The sequence below is a fragment of the Colobus angolensis genome, unplaced genomic scaffold, assembly GCF_000951035.1.
Source record: "Colobus angolensis palliatus isolate OR3802 unplaced genomic scaffold, Cang.pa_1.0 Scaffold257, whole genome shotgun sequence".
NCBI lineage: Eukaryota > Metazoa > Chordata > Mammalia > Primates > Cercopithecidae > Colobus > Colobus angolensis.
The window spans coordinates 4,615,800-4,638,486 of record NW_012115788.1 but is presented as its reverse complement, the minus strand read 5'-3'; the positions used below and the strand labels follow the sequence as shown (position 1 = coordinate 4,638,486).

At 40.0% G+C, this 22,687-nt stretch overlaps 1 protein-coding gene across 3 annotated transcripts in view; it reads right to left on the bottom strand.

Annotated features, from left to right (window-relative positions):
• Positions 1 to 22,687, bottom strand: part of ALDH1A1 (aldehyde dehydrogenase 1 family, member A1) — a 105,142-nt gene that overhangs the window by 22,931 nt on the left and 59,524 nt on the right. For all 3 annotated transcript variants that reach the window (XM_011947031.1, XM_011947029.1, XM_011947032.1), the window contains 5 exons: positions 7,063 to 7,203; positions 5,071 to 5,200; positions 3,289 to 3,350; positions 1,677 to 1,805; positions 209 to 322 (listed from right to left, as the gene is read on the bottom strand). In XM_011947031.1, the coding sequence (XP_011802421.1) occupies positions 209 to 322; positions 1,677 to 1,805; positions 3,289 to 3,350; positions 5,071 to 5,200; positions 7,063 to 7,203 (576 nt within the window). The remainder of the gene's footprint in view (positions 1 to 208; positions 323 to 1,676; positions 1,806 to 3,288; positions 3,351 to 5,070; positions 5,201 to 7,062; positions 7,204 to 22,687) is intronic.

The following is a 22,687-nucleotide window of genomic DNA, read 5'->3' as shown; positions in this document are numbered from 1 at the left end:
TCTCATTCTGATTTTAAATAGGTGTATCATGTCATTCAGACTACATCTGCTTATATTCTATGCATATATTTGAAGGCTAAAAGAAATAACAAGTCATTAAAAAGAGTTTTTGTTTTAAAATTGTTGGCTCAAAAATAGTTACATAAAGCATACTTCATAGCTGGCAATAAAAACATTCTTAACTTTTGCCCTGAGTAAGTAATATTACCTCTGTCGATCCTGTGAAGGCTACTTTGTCTATATCCATGTGGGAAGAAATGGCTGCCCCTGCTGTAGGCCCATAACCAGGAACAATATTCACTACTCCAGGAGGAAACCCTGCCTAAAAGGTAAAAAGTTTAAAAGTTACAATATAAGAATTTAATTTAAAAAAGAGGAGAGTAGGGGACTGAGATTGTCTCTTAATGCCAACCTTATGAGATGCGCTAGAAAAAAAAATTCATACAACTGGTTCTATTCTTTAGTCTTATTGTGTCATTTCTAAGCACACATTAAAAATAACTTCAAGCGTTACATTATTGAGGGACAATTGCTTGTCAGGGTAAGTCCATACTCTATGAAATCACTGCCCCAGTGATGTGGCTGTTTCAAATTTCATAATGCTAACTCAAAAAGATTGTATGTAAAAAAGTGTTTGGTAAGTTACTTATGTAGAAAGAAAGTAACATGTTTATTATTCCCATCAGCAAAAATAAGAAGCTGAAGGGATCTCACATTTTTTAGTTCCTAGCTGTTGTTGATTGTTGAGGGCATGACTGCTGAGTTGCAAATTTCCACTGGCATTACTTAGTCAGTAAATTGTTAAGTAAGTACTGTCATCCCATTCATGATTCAACATCACAAGTTGATTTCAATCTTCATGAAAGAATTCAGGTAGAAGGCATGGGAACTGAGTTGGCACATTACAATTTCCTGTTATTTGCATTAAAATGTTTCATTCTGACATCTCTTTTCCCTGTTTTTAATTTGAATAAGTATATTTTTAAAAGATAAGTTCAGTTTTGTAACTTTAAGTTTCCAGTGACTAACGTTTGCTTTTTTAAGATTTGGTAAGATGAAGAAAAAAGGACAATGAATTGTTTGCAAGTATATTAACATAATCTAGTTAGTTGATGAAAATAAGTTTTATGTGCTCTTTTACTGTTTTTGAACAGGAAGATAAATGCAGAGGAAACCATAATAGAAAACTGAATAGAAACATATCCACTGATGAGTAGATTGAAAAGTGTTTTGAAATAATGTGGCCTAATATTATAAACAAGCATATTGACATAGAGGCCCTTTCAACCTTACATAGATTAGTTTACACAATTTTGCAGAAAACACTAGGCCATCAGTGGCAGGTACAAACCAACTTAATGTTTCAACATTTGAAAGAATGCTACGTTAATTTCAACATGAATTTATGTTCATGAGAGTTGGACAAAGAAGCACAAATGCGATCCCAAGATGACTGACACCAAGCCTTTGCGTTTGGCTTTCTGTCCGCACTTGGGCAGAGATGAAATCGGGGTGACTGCCAGAAACTGCAGCCAGCAGTCATGCTAAATGTATTCCCCCGACTGGACAGGGGCCATCTGTAAACAATGTACTTTATAGTAGCACCAGATGAGGTCTTCCTATTGTCAGTTATGACTCTTGAGTTCTTGTGCTTATTTTAATTTAGGGAAACTTACCTCTTTTATTAAAGATGCCACGTGGAGAGCAGTGAGAGGAGTTTGCTCTGCTGGTTTGACAACCACTGTGTTTCCACAGCTCAGTGCAGGCCCTATCTTCCAAATGAGCATAACCAACGGGAAATTCCACTAGAAAGCAATACGTAACAATAGATTCTTTGTATTGCAAAATGCCTATTTGCTAATCCAACTTCCACATTATACACCCCCTGTAGATGTTATGTAATAATTGCAGTAGTTTTGTGAAATCATCTGGCATATTATACTTCATTGCTAAAAGCAACTAGTAAATGTTAAATGCTCTGAATAAACCAGATATGAGATATGAGAAGGAAGTAGGAGAGAACCTCAAAATTTAATCAAGTGCTGTTGAGTTCTTTTTCTACCAGGAAAAAAAAATCACTGCATGGTTTGGCTTATTATGAAGCACATTGTAAGTTATCTAAAAATGTTTAAAAAGGATGATTACTCTCCTTCTCCATAGATCATTTATTGTAATTATTTACCCAATAATATTATTTAGTAGCTTTTATTTCCAGGAAAAATATCTTGCTAAAGACAAAGATGTCCAGGGTCCAGAGGCCAAGTACGTGGGTTCAAATCTCAGCTCAACCACTGACCAGCCATGCGAACTCACACAAGTTACGTACTCTCTGTATCCGATTTCATAATCCGTGAGTGCTGATAATAGTCCTCTCTGCCTCAGAAGGTTGTCTTGAGGATTAATCAAGAAAGAGGGCCAGGTGCTCAATGCAATAACTAGTCTAGCATAGACACGTAGTACATATTAGCTATTATCAGTGTTCATAATTATATAGTTTTTATCAATTTATTGAGATTTTTGAATTAATAAACAATTCCACTAAAATATTGATATGAATATATTTCAGTCTCATTGGAGCAAAAGATAAGTCATGACTATTTCTTCACATAAGGACTTCGCCGCCATTTTTTTGTTTGGCCTTTTAAAGCATGTCAGTTAAAATAGAATCATTTAGATAGTCTCCTGTTTGTTGGGCTTAAAATATCTTCACAATTCTCTTAAAAAGGCTACCTTCTCTAAGAGGAATATGGAGTATCCGAGCCTCTTATCTAAGGGTAAAATACATTCCATGCAGTGTTTCAAATGCCTCTGGTATTCTTTTTTCCATTTTGATTAAAAAATGTCTGTCATGAGTTGAACACTCTGGTAGCTACTGTTCTCCATGATGAGATGTCTCAATGAGAAAGTGCATTGGAGAATAGTAGGCCCTACTACCTTTCACTAAAATGCTATCCTGCAGACGTGCAGCGGAGAGCACCTTGCCATATACATGTAAAGCATGGCTCTTATAAAGAGTACATGATACAACTTTTAAAAAACAACAATAACATTTGTCGATGATGTAGTATTAAAACTTTCTCAAGAGATATGCCAGAATATAGATAGGTTTTCTATCTATATTCATATCCAAGAAGTTTAGTCACAGGGAGACCAAGTTCAACAAATCTTACATTTACTCCACATTTAACAAATACATAAGCATCCATCTGTGTTAGAGAAAGCTTCATCGTTAGATTGAATAAGAACTCTTCTTTTTAAAATTGAGAATTATATAGGAGAAAAACTTACAGGAATGATTTGGCCACATACACCAATAGGTTCATGCCTTGTATATGTAAAAAAGTTTCCATCTGAAAAATAAAACACACATAATCACATGTAAGTGAATGTATTTGACATTCACAAAATGGTGGTTTGGGGCTGATGTGAGAGAAAGATGTAGACAATAATTTTAAAAGCATTTATCTGGCAGGGTGTGGTGGCTCATGCCTGTAATTCTAGCACTTTAGGTGGCCAAGGCAGGCAGATCACAAGGTCAAGAGATCGAGACCATCTATATCTCCAATTATTCACAAAATGGTAAGTGAAGACCTAAAATAGTAATTTGAAATGATAGGAACCATAAAATTGAGTTAGGTGAAACCAAAGATGCAAAACTGGAAAAAATCAGAAAGATAATTAATTCTACCTTTCATCATCTAGGAGGCCTGATTTGAAAATTATCCTTATTCTCAAAGTTTTATAAAAAAGGGACAAGAAAGGAAGTAGGAGGTCCCTGGCTAAGAGAAGAACCACATTCAAGTTTGTTTCTGGTAGCTCAGAGTTCTACCAATAAGAGAATTCTTTTTAAAGGTTGTAATATAATTTTTAGAAATAGTAAAATTAAAAACAGTAGAATTAAAAAGAAAATCTCCCTATAAGTAATAAACCTTTCCCGCTGACTTATTCTAAAATGTATTTTATTTGCCTACCAAACAATAAAAGCAATTCTCTCAATACATGAAGAAAATGACAGGAGTATAAGATATTTATTTTCAATCTAAATTTGACCAATTTATGTGCCCTGAAGTTAATGTGGTCATTTGGAGAGACACATTATGCTTTACATTCAATTCTGTTCTAGTTCCCACAGCAGCTTCCTGGCTTCAGCAAGAACTCTCTTCATAAAGATCTATTTGTGTTTTAAGTGACTTCTCCCATTTTGTCCCAGAGTAAAGTCAGACAGTTCTAAAGTAGCCACATTTCTTAGTACTCCCGAGGTCTTACTCTCCTCTCAACTTTGTGCTATCACTTTTGACCTCCTGGATGCTCCAATTAGATTGGAAGTGAACATCAGGGCCAGTCCTGGAGGGTATTGTATTCCTAAAGTTCGTAGGTTTGTGTGAATTAAATTCTACCCATACTGTTTCCTAAATGTGTGTGTTTTCATGTTTCACATGAAATATGTTTAGTATTTCTACTATATTATGTGCATACCCCACTAAAGTAACACATACATACAGATTCACACACACACACGCAAACCCTTAACTCAGGCTGCAAACACAGTCCCATCTTGCTTTGAAGATATTTGAAATGAGTCAGTGTGAACTGGCTTGTTTGATTAGTCTGGTTTAACTACACTGAGTTTGACCAGGCACAGATGACCATAACTGACTTATACTGGAACATGTAAAGAGGGTTAAATAATTACATTACAGAAAGGATATAAACGTCAGTACTGGAATAAAACCCAAATAAATAATTTCAGAGGTCAGTTTTAAAAAGTTTGGGACCTTAGAGAGGCATGCCTCAGATCAGTAATTATGGCCATAGGAATGTTCTTAGTTTAACATTTTCTAAAATATCTATAATGTTATCTTCATGATTATGCTGAAACAACTTTAAAATACATTTTATGAATTTTAATAAAACATCTAAGTCGAAAACTATGTTGTTTCAAAGTCAAGAGGAAAATAATTTTGCCTAATTTGGTTGACATCTTTAAAAGGGAGAGCTTGAAATTATTCAGCTCTATAGTAAACTCCTCACTCCTATCCTCACCATTAGTGGTTTCTCAAAGATACTTACCAATTGGTATTGTACGGCCCTGGATCTTGTCAGCCCAGCCTGCACAGTAGCGCAATGTTTTGATGCAGCCTGCTAAATCATTCAGATATGCATTGGAATAGAGTTTTCCACCATTCATTGACTCCATTGTCTGAAAAACATGTCCAATACCAAATCTAAAATTCCATAAAAGTTTTAGATTAAAAATATGTAGTAAATATTTTGAGTAATCATGTGCTAGAGAATTTTTGAAATAGAAGAAATCATGACATCTTGCCTAACCTCCACTTTTTAAGAGTTAAAATGACTTCCTTGAGGTCAAATAGCAAGATCTGGGCACAAAGGGTAGTGAGATTCTGATTTCTAAACCCTAGTGCTCTTTCTGTCTCATTTTGAATGTTCTCCTGCTAACCAACTTTCTAGGAATTGGTCACAATTTGATATATACATAGCATGTGAGAATGAAACCTAGTCTTCTAACTCATATCAGAATTCCAACAAGATTTCTCTTATTTTGTAATCAACTGTGGGTGACAATTTAGTGTCCGTGACTATTAATGATGCCTCAGTATTCATTTTTAATTTTTGCATTCCATCTGGATATACACAGTCTACTCACACAAACTTAAGTAACTCGTGGATTTTTCATCCATGAACTTCCTTTATCAGAATTTTAATTAGGAAAGTACCAGTGTTGCCATTATTGTCATAATTGCCATTTGAATGGTCAGGTAAAGTTCAACATTTTCTAGTCATGTGCCCTAACCATTATAAGATGACCTATCTCCCCTTTGGCTTCTCCTCTTAAGGAGGACCTTAAGCTCTTTGAGATCTAATATTCTGCTGGGGTGGTTACCAGGCAGAAACGCACAGGTGATGAACTGTTAAAGCTATTTGCTTCTGTACTACACTCTCTACCATGTCAAAATTTAACCAAACGTGACTTTTGGATGCCTGTACTTTTCCCCCCATAGGATCTTATGCTGACAGGCAGTCAGCAAATCAGATAATTGAGAAAAACCAAGTTTTAGCATTTTCTTCTTTCTTCCTGCAGGTCATTTTTATTACTATAGTTTTATGGCACATAGTTGCTCATTCTGAATTTTTGCGTATTTCAAATTATGTTGAATATTTGAGTAATAAATGGTTCTTTGATTAACCATACTTGCTATTAACCATACATGCTAAAGCTGATTTTTTTAAAATGTAGACTTCTTTGTTACAGACACTTTCAGATTCTAAAGATGAAATTTGCTCTGAAACCTGATCTTGGTATTGGTTTATTTTAATTGGCTTCATCATAATGCCCAATTGAGATGAAAAAAATAAAGAAATACCCTCCCCCAACTATATTATGCTCTGACTCATCTAACTGCTAAAATATAAACAAATAAAAATAGTATTCATAAAAACATAATTTTGATAAACCACATTAATAATTGGATTATTTTTATTCTTTGCCTTTTTCACCTGTAAAAAGAACATCATTTAATTATGACCCTTGTGAACAGACACATTTCAGGAAGAAAAAAACGTAACCATTTATTAAATATCTTAGTAGGCTAGACTAATGAGAAATAAGATTTATTTTAGAGAAATATTTTGGGCACCCTTAACAAACTTGAGTTTTTCCATCAAAAGAGTTCAGTGGTCAAATGCTTGAAAAAACCTAATATATCATCCTAGGAGACTCAAACTTCATGTGATCTTATTAAAGCCTCTGAGAAGTTTTAAGGTAAAGAAATTTTTAAAATTTGGTTTAACCTGGGTTTGCCAAAGTTTAGGCCATAGACTCTATTATGGGAACAGAAATTAACATCATCCAGAATTGAAGTGCAGATTAGTATTTGAGAATAAGTTCAATGTTAAGGGGCCTATACATTGGGACAACAAATGTTTTCATTTTGTTTGTAGAGAGCATATAGGGATCACTAAAACCAAAACAATCTGCCATTTCAAACACTGAATGCTTTTGAGAGCTCTAGCTACCCATCCAGCTTGGATAATACTCACCGCCAGGAGCAGACGATCTCTTTCGATTAAATCAGCCAATTTGTATAATAGTCGTCCCCTCTCAGAAGCATCCATAGTACGCCATGGAGATCCAATCTGAAAAGCCTGTCTTGCAGCCTTCACTGCCTTGTCAACATCCTCCTGTAAGTTAAAGGGAATTCAATTCAGTAAGCTAAACATATTAGGAAAGCAAATTTAATGCCAATAACCCTGTAAAATAGACGGTAGTGCCTCATAAGCAAACACCGTGTCTCCATTATCCCAAAGTCTAGCACACTGTACACATTCAACTACTGTATGTTGGAATTACTCCTGCTGAATAATCTTTACCATGATGACCTCCACACACCCACCACATGCTGGATTTCCTAGAGTATAAATGTTTTATGGTTTTAATAGTTGCTATCATCTGAGTGCTTGCCCTGTTTCAAGTAATGTTCTGGTGACTTTATACCTATTAGCTCATTTAATTCTCAATACTTTTATGGCACAAATATGTTCCCTGTTTTATAGATGAATAAATTAAAGCAAAGAGAGAGGGGAGCTTTGCCAAGGTCAATAACTAAAGGTGGCTGAACTGAGTTTTAAACGGAGCCCATCGGCCTGTAGAATCTTTGCTGTTCACCACGTGTTATACTTTCTTAGTTACTGGGTTACAGGAGCTCCAGGTCAAGCTCAAGATCCAAAATAGTGAGTATCTTCCTTGGTCTCTGGTGATGCAACAGCTTGTCTGCTTTCATGAAGAGCCTATTGAAGGGTGAATAAGAACTTTTCTTTGCTGTTGAAGAGTAAACCTTACAAACATGTGCTCATTCCTCTTGTGCAGAGGGAAAAGGGCATAGAGATAGTAGAACTAATAGAGTAGGATGTGCATGTGACAACCTCTCATTTCCCAACTGGGTACAAAGAGATCCTTTTAAATACCTAATCTGGTAAAGAAGTTAGTTTCTTATTAAAGATGCACGGCTCAAACCTACATTAATTCAAGCAAAAGTCACAGAGTAAACTGATTCCACACTCAGTCTAGCCTCCTTGCCTTCACTCTCATAGTGCCTTCACTCAATTTCTTCTTTCTCTGTTGTGTTTTCTACACCAGGTATATTCTCTGGTTCTTTTGCAGTCCACCTCAGTTACAAATATCGCCATGACCACTCCATTCCCCTGCAGATCCCTGTTCAGACCTCTTCTGAGCTCTTACAAAACATACCTGCCACTACTGCAAACACCATAAAGGCATATATCATTCCAGTATTCTTTTGTACATAGGACTGGCCACTGCATGGAATTGTATAGCTCCACAAATCGTGGCTACATCACAGGCTAGTAGGTTGCAATATTTTGCAGGAGACACAATTCCCTTTAAGAATTTGGGGAGATAAAAAGTAATGACCCTAGATTTTTTTTTTTAAAGTTGTACACAATTAAGCTAAATCCCATCTAAGGATGATATCTTCCCCTCAAAAGAACCTCAAATTAACATCCTCCTCCTTAGGCTGTATTCAATCAAGAAGACCCACACTTACAAGTCTGTGAATTAAAATACAAAAAAACCACTATTTTTCTAATATTTATCACCAAAATAAGATGATCTGGGACAAGGGAGATATTTTAGAAGCATAATCTGGTCTGATTAAGTAATAATATTTACTGACTACAAGCAAAGATTCTTTCAGTGTAATACATCACACACTGGTATATCTCACTGTCTAACTTTTCAGAGAATGATGATATATACAAAATATATGTATTTATTGCCTGCCTTTCCTGAGAAATACGTATACAGTGCATATTTGGGACATTCAGTTAATCACATTGATTGCTTATATTTAGACATTGTTTCATGCTACACATTCTAACCTTTTCCTAAATTTACAGAGCACTGTTTGAAAAAAGAAAAAGCAGACTACAAAAATCTGAGATTGTCAGCATGATCTGTGGATACCAGAGCTTATAAAATACATGCTGCTCTGTGTTTAAACGATCTGTATGACACAGCTTTCATTTGGATCTTTCTGTTCAGTGTCCTGCTATTGGTCTTAGCCAAATATGGGCTATCACAGGCATCTTGGCCTCCCAAAGGGATATGGAGGACTGGCTTCAAGATAAGTAACTCTCCCATATGGAAAGCACATCCCTAAAGAATGCTGCTATAAATAAAGACGTTCTTGTGATTATGTCCTTTGGATCATGCCCCCACTTTCCTCACATCTTATATGTAATCTTGCAGATGCAGAAATAGAGTAATGTTAGTTAAGATACAGTTTGATAGGAAAACAATCCAGATTTGAATTCTGATTCCTCTTCATTAGCTATGTAAACCTTGAGGCATCTAACCATCCATCCATCTAGCTAAAGATTTAATAAATATTCCACTCTGCAGAATTCTCATCATCCCTCTGCCAAAGACAGCAGAGTGAAGTAAGAAGATTGTTCTTCTGGAATATTCAATCAAATGGGAGAGACATACAATCAAAAATCACTACCCCAAAACATTATTATAACCCACGAAATATGTTGTGGCATGACTTCTCTAAGGTTCAGCTTTCTTTTCTTTAAAATCAAGGTATGTTGCTGGGTGTGGTGGCATGTGCCTGTAGTCCTAGCTATCCAGGAAGCTGAAGTGGGAGGATCGCTTGAACCTAAGAGGTGGAGGTTGCAGTGAGCTGAGATTGCACCACTGCACTCCAGCCTGGGTGATAGAGTAAGATCCTCATCTCAAAAAAAAAAAAAGAAAGAAAGAAAGAAAAAAAGAATTTGGGGTATGTTACCTCACAGGGCTGTAATGAAGATTAATAAGATAACACTTCAGCATTTTCTATGTTAGAACGTTATGTATTATTCAATGGTGGCAATTGTTACTGTAGTCCTAGTAGTCAAAACTTTAAATTTTAATATAACTTTCAGCAATTTCTCTCCCTCTCAATAGAGAGAGATTCACTCTGTTGCCTAGACCAGTGTGCAGTGGCACAAACATGACTCACCAAAGCCTAGACCTCCTGATGAGCCTCAGGTGATCCTCCCACCTCAGCCTCCGGAGTAGCTGGGACTACAGGAGTGCATCACCATGCCCAGCTAATTGTTTATTTTTAGTAGAGATGAGGTCTTGCTATGTTGCCCAGGCTGGTCTCGAACCTGTGGGCTCAAGTGATCCTCTCACCTCGATCTTCCAAAGTGCTATAATTACAGGTACGAGCCACCGTGTGCCTAATTTTTTTGTAGAGATGGGGCTTTGCCATGTTGTCAAAGCTGGTCTCAAATTCTTGGGTTCAAGCAACCTGGCTGCCTCTGCCTTCCAACGTGGTGGGATTACAGGTACGCAGGGATCGCCGCGTCCAGCAAGTTCTAATGTATTTTAATCCTTCCTTTCAGTTTTCACTGCCCTGAACAATTTTAGGCCCTATTATTTCATATCATCAATACTTTCTCAAATTCATTCTCTTCTCTCCTCAAACTATCTCGGCTACTATCACCAGGCTAATCTTCTGCAAACAATTTTATCTTATTACTTTGTCTTTCAAATGTTTACAACTGTTCCTTTTTGTCTACAGTCTCAAGGTCAAAGTCCTCTGCCTGGTTTTCAAGGCCCAGGATTTTCAGACCACATCTCACCTATCCAAACTTAGTGTTTACATTTTTTGTACTCTGTCTGACCCAACTCCTTCTTACCTTTGTGTCTGTAGTTCTCCTTGCCTAGAATATTCTCCCAGTATACTCCCTTACTTTCAAAATCCTATATATACTTTAAGACCCAGCTCAAATATCAATCTACCTAAAACCCTTGCCAGACTAATCCAGCTTGATGATGGCTACTAGCTAAGAGCCTACTAAGCTCCAGACACTAAGGAAAGTCCTTTAAAGCCCCATAGTTAACTCTTATTATTAAGTATCATGGACCTTGGTTTATAAATGAGTAGACTATGGCTCATGGATATGAAATCTAGCAGACAGTAGAATCAAACTTTGATCCCACATCTGACTACAAAATCTAGTTCTTACATCTCTGCAAGGCTGCCCTAATAATGACCTCCTTTGCAATAAGTATATACTGCTATTTGTTTTATAAGCTGTAATATTTCTTATAATTCTGGGTCTACAATAGGCAGTAAATAAATTTTCAATAATTTGGTTACCTGTTTTATAAACTCATCATGTTGTACTGATTTTATATAAGGGGTGCCTTACATAAATTTAACTACATTGGCATTTACATAATAAATAATATTCTAATAGATTCCATGATATAACAAAACTTATACATTATTCAAAAACTATTAGACATAAGAGTTATTGTTTTCTTAATTCCAAGACTAGCATTTTTTTTTTTTTTTAATTTCAGAACTGGAATTTTCAGGGATATAATTCTTTAAACAGAAAACAATTTGGTACATTAACTCAGATTTGCCACCATCAATAACACTTTTGCTTATAGCACTGAAAATGCTCCTTTTTTGAAGTAAGGGCCACAAGCTGAATGTAAAAAGACACTTCAAATGATGATGAGATATCAAATGTCTTCTAAAGCATAGTTAAGGAAGGACTGAACTCTTCGATCCCTCTCAGATGGTACATTTCCATATTAAATTCATTCAGAGATGGAGAAAATAGTTATCAGACCAGTTTTACTTTTACACCTGTCATAGGCACTTACTTTAATGGACATTTACTTTTATCCCCAGCAATTATTTGTTAGGTCATGCCTTAATATTAAAAGCACTTTTCAGGATTAGTCAATATAGCCTAAAAGAACCACTGAAGTGAAAAGAAAACAGTTCCCACCCACATCTGTACTTTGCTTTGTAACCTCCATTTGTTCTTGCCCTTCCTCTTTTCTTTATAATACCATTGAAAGGCGGTATACAGCCCATTATTAGCCCCATTCTACTTATAAATTAAATCCCTAAAACCTCTTGGCTCATTATCTAAAGAGTCAGATACAGAATATTAGGTTTACTGTGACTATGTAATTTACTAGATTTGTACCTTTCACTAAGCAATGTCAGAGTTTACGTTTGTCGGCAAAATTGTGAGAACAGCAATAATTATTTAAAAATAAGTTTTAAACTAATTCTAAAAAAGAATATAAGAGTGCTAGATGTTCAAACAGTGGTTTACCATGAACAGTTTATACCGTAAACATTTTAGTTTCAGTGATCAGATGACCAGCCAACTCAACTGGCATTGTGACCTGACTTGAAGCCTGGGTAGATGTTAATAAGCATTCTTGATCTCTTGGGTGAGCAGTAGTAATTGTCAAGAAGCACAGAGCAAATCAGTGGCAAACATTTCTAAGGCTTACAGTATGATCATCAGCTTTCCCTTACTATGCTTTAGGAAGGAGGTCAATCCCATAACTTCACTAAGAAAAGTCCTCAGACTGCCTGACAAGGTTTCAACTGGAACTTTAGGCACAGAGATTTGTTTTCCTAGTAAAACTAATCCCAGTGGCAAAGGTCGATGTTCAAGGCTCCAGAACTAAAACATCAAGTATATTTTTCGGTTTGTTAGTTGCAAACTGCAAACAGATCTGATCTCCCTCTTGAACAGAAAGAAAGTATGTAGCTCTTAAGGGTTCACTCTGTCCTTGCCCTTTATTGTTTTTCTCACCTTCCCAGGCCTGCTAGAGCCACTCAAGCAACTAGAGGAACATTTGAGGTGGTGGTGTGTGGATTTCTTTAAGTCTCTGATAAAAGGTATTCATTCTTCTTTGAAAGGTGAAGAATAAAGTTCTCTCTTATTTCTGTGAATGGCTTATATTAAGGGCACAGGCTTCTGGGGCTCCTATAGACCTTGCCAGGGATGATCAGTATTTCTCTGCCCAATTTTGGTTTGGTAACATTTCAGAGAGGTGCAGAGTGATCACCACAGTACAGTTTCCAATCACTAACTTTCTTAGGTGTCAAAACTCCATGACCCCTGTTAAATGCTAACGCTTGAGAGGAGATACAATTTAACAGCTTAACACTTTAGTTCAGTGGTTCAAAATGCATTCCCCCACCTCTCTCCCAACCAACAACATCAGCATTACCAAATAATTGGTAAGAAATGAAAATTTTCAGGTCCCATTCTAAGATTATTGCAATGAAATCTGGGCGCAGGTGGGACTCAGCTATCTGTGTTTTAACAAGCCTTCCTGGACATTCTGATGCAGGCTAAATTTTGAGAATGTCTGCCATAGTTAATAGTCAGGTTAGTACTAAATTCCTAAGGTGAGGAATGTGGAATATATGGAAATTCGACATTTGATGAATAAGAAAAATATTCCATAGATTTGTAGAATGTACTATATCTATAGTATAGTATATCTATCGGATACAGTATAGCATACCTATAGGATATGCTATATCCAGAAACCAAGGATATAAATGAGAGATGTAGTGTTGATCTCTACAAGAAGCATATTGTCTCAGACAAATTAACCTATAGCTGTATAATACAAAGGTTATAATACAGGCAAATACAATGTCCTATAACTACACAGAAGAGAGTAAGACTGCTTGAGAAGGTTAGAGAAGGCTTTAAAGAAATATAAAACCCTAGCATGACTGAAGTTTTAGGATATGCCTGGCACAATTGAAGAGCTCTCTATATATTTAACTCCTCAAGAATTTTCTATCTCCTCATTTTACATGAAAAGGAACAGAATCTCAAAGAAGGTAAGTACAAACATTGCAAATCTATGCTCTTGCTATAGATGGTGACTTGAACTAGGTCCTGAGGACTACACTGTGGACATGTACAGAGGCGGTGACTAGCAAGCAATGATTGGAGAGGGACACTGGGCATGACGAAGTTGAAACTCTTAAGTTGATGGGGCGGTCTGGGAAAGAGGCCATAGACAAAGGTTGAGTAATATCATAAAGGACCTTTGTTTGTGGACTTTTACGCAGAGACAGGGAGAAGCAGAATGGAGAATTCATGCTTTGGTGAACTCTTCGGTATAAAGAGAAAATCTGAATCTGAACGCCAGGGACATTTGTCATCATTCTATTTTGTTTCTACTTCTCAAATTGTTAACCCCTGTGGTTGAACTCTGTACTCCTGTGGCTTGAGACTTCGGTCTTACTTGTTCTCATCCTACTGAAATCTGAACCCAGGGCCTCTCCTAAATCCAAAAGGGCCCCCTCAGGTCTGTCACTATCTTGGAAAAAGTCTGTCTGCATGGCCCAGTACATTGAGATTTGTGATCTCATTTTTGTGATCTCATTTACTGGGGCTAAAGTAATGGAAAAGACTGGGCAGGAGACTGGCAGGAACCTGCGCTTGCTACAAGTAACTGAAACACATTGTCATAAATAATATTATCCTTGGGTGTTGCTGACTTTAATTTCCCAGTAGTCTTTTCCTGCAGCAAATAAATAAATAAAATAAAATAAAATAAAACATTACCTCTTCACATTACAGAAATTTAAAGCTTGGTAACCCCTGGGCAACTAAAGAACAAAAAAATCATTTCAAATTAGACTTAGAAACACTTATGTGTTCAGATAAAAATTCTGAAGTTATTTAGACTTCTCACCCAGGAGGAGAATAAAAAGTTTATTTAATATTATGCTATCTTCATTTCTTTTCTTTTCTTCTTTTGAGTCGGAGTTTTGCTCTTGTCATCCAGCTGGAGGGCAGTGGTGTGATCTCGGCTCACTGCAACTTGGCTCACTTGAACCCTCCTGGGTTCAAGTGATTCTCTTACCTCAGCCTCCCGAGTAGCTGAAATTACAGGCATGCGCCACCATGCCCAGCTAATTTTTGTATTTTTAGTAGAGACGGGGTTTCACCATGTTGGCCAGGATGGTCTCAATCTCTTGACCTCGTGATCTGCCCTCCTCGGCCTCCCAAAGTGCTAGGATATCTTACTTTCATAATAAGAAAGAATTTATTGTTTTTTTTAAATGGAGCTTCACTCTTTGTTGCCCAGGCTGGAGTGCAATGGCACTATCTCGGCTCACTGCAACCTCTGACCCCGGGGTTCAAACAATTCTCCTGCCTCAGCCTCCCAAGTAGCTGGGATTACAGGAACCCATTGAGAGACAGGACTAGCTGGAGTTTCCTAGGCCAACTAAGAATCCCTAAGCCTAGCTGGGAAGGTGACCACATCCACCTTTAAACACGAGCTTGCAACTTAACCCACACCTGACCAATCAGAAAGCTCACTAAAATGCTAATTAGGCAAACACAGGAGGTAAAGAAATAGCCAATCATCTATTGCCTGAGAGCACAGCAGGAGGGACAAGGATCAGGATATAAACCCAGGCATTTGAGCCGGCAACGGCAACCTCCTGTTATATAAGGGAATGTTTTCACTCCATTTCACTCTATTAAATCTTGCAACTGCACTCTTCTGGTCCGTGTTTTGTTATGGCTCGAGCTGAGCTTTCGCTTGCCGTCCACCACTGCTGTTTGTTGCCATTGCAGACCTGCCTCTGACTTCTATCCCTCCAGATCCAGCAGGGTGTCTGCTGTGCTCCTGATCCAGCGCCCACTCCCGATTCGGCTAAAGGCTTGCCATTGTTCCTGCGTGGCTAAGTGCCTGGGTTCATCCTAATCAAGCTGAACACTAGTCACTGGGTTCCATGATTCTCTTCTGTGACCCACGTCTTCTAATAGACCTATAACACTCACCGCATGGCCCAAGATTCTATTCCTTGGAATCTGTGAAGCCAAGAACCCCAGGTGAGAGAACACAAGGCTTGCTGCCATCTTGAAGTGGCCCACCGCCATCTTGAAAGTGGCCCGCCACCATCTTGGGAGCTCTGGGAGCAAGGACCCCCGGTAACATTTTGGTGACCACGAAGGGACCTCCAAAGCAATGAGTAATATTGGAGGATGTTGGTCTGCCTGGAGCCAGCTTCCACTTTCAATTTTCTTGGGGAAGCTGAGGGCTGACTAGGCAGAAAGCTGTTGTCCCGAACTCCTGGCAGTAGCCAGTTGAGATCATGGCACAACCAGAAGTCTCTACTCAACAGTCGCCCATGCATGTGGCCCTACCTTCCCTTCTGACCCATACCTCCTGGATCCCGACCACGATTTTCTTGAAAGCATAGCCCCCAGATTCTCCTTACCTCTGAATCTACTTCCTCTAATCCCCGCCTCCTAGGTACTAATGGTTCAGACTTTCATTTCCTCTAGCAAGTTGTACCTCGAAAGGGATCTAAGGAAGCTCAAGGCTGCATCCTTAGGCATCTAGGCTATAAACCTAGGGAGTCTTATCCCTGGTGTCCCTCCCGATTTAGGTATACAGCTGTCAACATGGGCAGTTATGTAGGACCCATTCCCCACCACCCTTGCCAGGGCCCCAAGTTTGTAATGGCTGAGAGAGAAAGATGGAGGAAGAGAGAGACGGAGGGAAAAGGAGAGACTGAGGGAGAGAGGGAGACATGGAGAGAGAGAGAGAGATGGAGAGAGAAACAAAGAGGGAGTCAAGGAAAAAAAGAAAAAAAAAGATAGAAATAGTAAAAATTGTGCCCTATTCCTTTAAAAGTCAGGTTAATTAAAAACCTATAATTAGTTATTGAAGGTCTTCTCCGTGACCCTATAGCACTCTGATATTACCTTGTTGTTAGTGTAAACAAGGGCATAGCCTGAGAACACTGAGGCCACCGGCAACCAGACAACCGGACAACCAGGATTTTTCCTATCAAAAAATCCTTAACCCAACAGATTTCCTAACAGGGGATTTAAATCTTAATTACCATACGAAGGTCTGACCAGACCTAGGAGGAACTCCCTTCAGGACAGGATGACAGATGGTTCCTCCCAGGTGATTGAGAAAAAAACCCAATGAGTATTCAGTAATTGATACGGAGACTTTTGTGGAAGCAGTGTTAAAAAAAAATTGCCTAATAATTGGTCTCCTCAAATATGCGAGCTGTTTGCACTCAGCCAAGCCTTAAAGTACTTACAGAATCAAAAGACTATCTCAATCCCAACTCAAAAGGTTAGCTACACACTCTCTGAAATGAATTTGCAAAAGAACTGTTGTTTATAGGAATGCATCTTGATGGGGTAGCTGGGTTGTTATGAAATGCTCAGGAACCCAGTCCAGCTCTAGGGCTCACCCCTGAGCGCACAGGCAATATTGGGCATGCTGGTAAAGGACGACTAGAATCCAGCAGCCTGGACCTCTTTCTTTGTGGTCAAGAAAGGCGGGAAAACAGGGGTAGGACTGCTACATTGGTGAGCGTAACTAATCCGATAAGCAGAGGCCCATGGGTGGTTATGCACCCTGGAAAGGAACTCACCCCTGAGTGCAAAGGCAATGTTGGGCACGCTGGTAAAGGACCACTAGAATCCAGCAGCCCGGACCCCTTTTTCTATGGTCAAGAGAGGTGGGAAAACAGGTGCAGGACTGCTACATCGGTGAGCATAACTAATCTGATAAGCAGAAGTCCATAAGTGGTTACGCACCCTGGAAAGGAATAAGTGTTAGGACAACAGAGGATGCTCTAGGACTAATGCTCATTGGAAAATAACTAGGGGTGCTGGCATCCCTATGTTCTTTCTTCAGATGGGAAACGTTCTCCCCAAGGCAAAACGCCCCTAAGATGTATTCTGGAGAATTGGGACCAATTTGACCCTCAGACGCTAAGAAATGACTTATATTCTTCTGCAGTACCGCCTGGCGATGATATCCTCTTCAAAGGGGAGAAACCTGGCCTCCTGAGGGAAGTATAAATTATAACACCATCTTACAGCTAGACCTCTTTTGTAGAAAAGAAGGCAAATGGAGTGAAGTGCCATATGTACAAACTTTCTTTTCATTAAGAGACAACTTGCAATTATGTAAAAAGTGTGATTTATGCCCTACAGGAAACCCTCAGAGTCTACCTCCCAACCCCCGTGTCCTCCTGACTTCTTCCCCAACTAATAAGGACCCCCCTTCAACCCATTCGGTCCAAAAGGAGATAGACAAAGGGGTAAACAATGAACCAGAGAGTGCCAATATTCCCTGATTATGCCCCCTCCAAGCAGTGGGAGGAGGAGAATTCGGCCCAGTCAGAGTGCATGTACTGTTTTCTCTCTCAGACTTAAAGCAAATTAAGATAGACCTAGGTAAATTCTCAGTTAACCCTGATGGCTATATTGATGTTTTACAAGGGTTAGGAAAATCCTTTGATCTGACATAGAAAGATGTAATGTTACTGCTAAATCAGACACTAACCCCAAATGAGAGAAATGCTGCCATCATTGCAGTCCGAGAGTCTGGTGATCTCTGGTGTCTGAGTCAGGTCAATGATAGCATGACAACAGAGGAAAGAGAATGATTCCCCACAGGCCAGCAGGCAGTTCCCAGTGTAGACCCTCACTGGGACACAGAATCAGAACATGGAGATTGGTGCCGCAGATATTTGCTAACTTGCGTGCTAGAAGGACTAAGGAAAACTAGGAAGAAGCCTATGAATTATTCAATGATGTCCACTATAACACAGGGAAAGGAAGAAAATCCTACTGCCTTTCTGGAGAGACTAAAGGAAGCACTAAGGAAGCATACCTCCCTGTCACCTGACTCTATTGAAGGCCAACTATTCTTAAAGGATAAGTTTATCACTCAGACATTAGGAAAAAACTTCAAAAGTCTGCCTTAGGCCCAGAGCAAAATTTAGAAACCCTATTGAACTTGGCAACCTCAGTTTTTTATAATAGAGATCAGGAGGAGCAGGCGGAATGGGACAAACGGGATTAAAAAAAAAGGCCACTGCTTTAGTCATGGCCCTCAGGTAAGCGGACTTCAGAGACTCTGGAAAAGGGAAAAGTTGGGCAAAATCGAAAGCCTAATAGGGCTTGCTTCCAGTGTGGTCTACAAGGATACTTTAGAAAAGATTGTCCAAGTAGAAGTAAGCTGCCCCCTCGTCCATGCCCCTTATGTCAAGGGAATCACTGGAAGGCCCACTGCCCCAGGGGACGAAGGTCCTCTGAGTCAGAAGCCACTAACCAGATGATCCAGCGGCAGAAGTGAGGGTGTCCGGGGCAAGTGCCAGTCCATGCCATCACCCTCACAGAGCCCCGGGTATGCTTGACCATTGAGGGCCAGGAGGTTAACTGTCTCCTGGACACTGGAGCAGCCTTTTCAGTCTTACTCTCCTGTCCCAGACAACCGTCCTCTAGATCTGTCACTATCCGAGGGGTGTTAGGACAGCCAGTCACTAGATACGTCTCCCAGCCATTAAGTTGTGACTGTGGAACTTTACTCTTTTCACATGCTTTTCTAATTATGCCTGAAAGCCCCACTCCCTTGTTAGGGAGAGACATTCTAGCAAAAGCAGGAGCCATTATACACCTGAACACAGGAGAAGGAACACCCGTTTGTTGTCCCCTGCTTGAGGAAGGAATTAATCCTGAAGTCTGGGCAACAGAAGGACAATATGGATGAGCAAAAAATGCCCATCCTGTTCAAGTTAAACTTAAGGATTCCGCCTCCTTTCCCTACCAAAGGCTGTACCCCCTCAGACCCGAGGCCCAACCAGGACTCCAAAGGATTGTTAAGGACCTAAAAGCCCAAAGCCTAGTAAAACCATTGCAATACTGCAATTTTAGGAGTACAGAAACCCAACGGACACTGGAGATTAGTGCAAGATCTCAGGATTATCAATGAGGCCATTGTCCCTCTATACCCAGCTGTACCTAACCCTTATACTCTACTTTCCCAAATACTGAAGGAAGCAGAGTGGTTTACAGTCCTGGACCTTACCGATCCCTTTTTCTGCATCCCTGTACCTCCTGACTCTCAATTCTTGTTTGCCTTTGAAGATCCTTCAAACCCAACGTCTCAACTCCCCTGGACTGTTTTCCCCCAAGGGTTCAGGGATAGCCCCCATCTATTTGGCCAGGCATTAGCCCAAGACTTGAGCCAGTTCTCACACCTGGATACTCTTGTCCTTCGGTATGTGGATGATTTACTTTTGGCCACCCATTCAGAAACCTTGTGCTGTCAAGCCACCCAAGCACTCTTAAATTTCCTCGCCACTTGTGGCTACAAGTTTTCCCAAACCAAAGGCTCAGCTCCACTTACAGCAGGTTAAATACTTAGGGCCACAATTATCCAAAGGCACCAGGGCCCTCAGTGAGGAACGTATCCAGCCTGTACTGGCTTATCCTCATCCCAAAACCCTAAAGCAACTAACAGGATTTCTTGGCATAACAGGTTTCTGCCGAATATGGATTCCCATGTACGGCGAAATAGCCAGACCATTATATACACTAATTAAGGAAACTCAGAAAGCCAATACCCATCTAGTAAGATGGACACCTGAAGCCGAAGTGGCTTTCCAGGCCCTAAAGAAGGCCCTAACCCAAGCCCTAGTGTTAAGCTTGCCAACAGGGCAAGATTTTTCTTTATATGTCACAGAAAGAAAACAGGAATAGCTCTAGCAGTCCAAGGGACTTACATAGGTCCTTACACAGGTCCAAGGGACGAGCTTGCAACCCATGGCATACCTGAGTAAGGAAATTGGTGTAGTGGCAAAGGGTTGGCCTCACTGTTTATGGGTAGTGGCAGCAGTAGCACTCTTAGTATCTGAAGCAGTTAAAATAATATAGGGAAGAGATCTTACTGTGTGGACATCTCATGATGTGAATGGCATACTCACTGCTAAGGGAGACTTGTGGCTGTCAGACAACTGTTTACTTAAATATCAGGCTCTATTACTTGAAGGGCCAGTGCTGCGACTGGGCACTTGTGCAACTCTTAACCAGCCACATTTCTTCCAGACAATGAAGAAAAGATAGAACATAACTGTCAACAAGTAATTGTTCAAACCTACGCCACTCGAGAGGACTTTTTAGAGGTTCCCTTGACTGATCCCAACCTCAACTTGTATACTGATGGAAGTTCCTTTGTAGAAAAAGGACTTCAAAAAGCGGGGTATGTAGTGGTCAGTGAAAATGGAATACTTGAAAGTAATCTCCTCACTTCAGGAACTAGTGCTCAGCTGGCAGAACTAATAGCCCTCACTCGGGCATAGAATTAGGAGAAGAATAAAAGGTAAATATAGATACAGACTCTAAGTACGCTTACCTAGCCCTCCATGTCCATGCAGCAATATGAAAGAAAGGGAATTCCTAACTTCTGAGGGAACACCTATCAAACATCAGGAAGCCATTAGGAAATTATTATTGACTGTACAAAAACCTAAAGAGGTGGCAATCTTACACTGCCAGGGTCATCAGAAAGGAAAGGAAAGGGAAATAGAAGGGAACTGCCAAGCGGATATTGAAGCCAAAAGAGCCACAAAGCAGGACCCCACATTAGAAATGCTTATAAAAGAACCCCTAGTCTGAGGTAATCCCCTCCAGGAAACCAAGCCCCAGTACTCAGCAGAAGAAATAGAATAGGGAACCTCATGAAGACATAATTTTCTCCCCTCAGGATGGCTAGCCACTGAAGAACGGAATATACTTTTGCCTGAAGCTAACCAATGGAAATTACTTAAAACCCTTCACCAAACCTTTCACTTACGCATTGGTAGCACCCATCAGATGGCCAAATTATTATTTACTGGACCAGGCCTTTCCAAAACTATCAAGCAGATAGTCGGGGCCTGTAAAGTATTCCAAAGAAATAACCCCCTGCACTGCAGGCCATACATTTCAATCCCTGTATCTTTAACCTCCTTATTAAGTCTGTCTCTTCCAGAATCGAAGCTGTAAAACTACAAATGATTCTTCAAATGGAGCCGCAGATGCAGTCCATGAGTGAGATCTACCACGGACCCCTAAACCAGCCTGCTAGCCCATGCTCCAATGTTAATGACATCAAAGGCACCCCTCCCGAGGAAATCTCAACTGTACAACCCCTACTATGCCTCAATTCAGCTGGAAGCAGTCAGAGCAGTTGTCGGCCAACCTCCCCAACAGCACTTAGTTTTCCTGTTGAGAGAGGGGGACTGAGAGACAGGACTCGCTAGAATTTCCTAGGCCAACTAAGAATCCCTGAGCCTAGCTGGGAAGGTGACCACATCCACCTTTAAACACAAGCTTGCAACTTAACCCACACCTGACCAATCAGAGAGCTCACTAAAATCCTAATTAGGCAAACACAGGAGGTAAAGAAATAGTCAATCATCTATTGCCTGAGAGCACAGCAGGAGGGACAAGGATCAGGATATAAACCCAGACATTCGAGCCGGCAACGGCAACATCCTTTGGGTCCCCTCCGCTTATATGGGAGGTCTGTTTTCACTCCATTTCACTAGATTAAATCTTGCAACTGCACTCTTCTGGTCCATGTTTTGTTATGGCTCGAGCTGAGCTTTCGCTCGCCGTCCACCACTGCTGTTTGTTGCCATTGCAGACCTGCCACTGACTTCTATCCCTCCAGATCCAGCAGGGTGTCCGCTGTGCTCCTGAACCAGCCTGGTGCCCATTGCCACTCCTGATCGGACTAAAGGCTTGCCATTGTTCCTGCACGGCTAAGTGCCTGGGTTTGTCCTGATGGAGCTGAACACCAGTCACTGGGTTCCATGGTTCGCTTCCGGGACCCACGGCTTCTCATAGAGCCATAACACTCACTCCATGGCCCAGGATTCCATTCCTTGGAATCTGTGAGGCCAAGAATCCCAGGTCAGAGAACGTGAGACTTGCTGCCATCTTGAAAGTGGCCCGCCACCATCTTGGGAGCTCTGGGAGCAAGGCC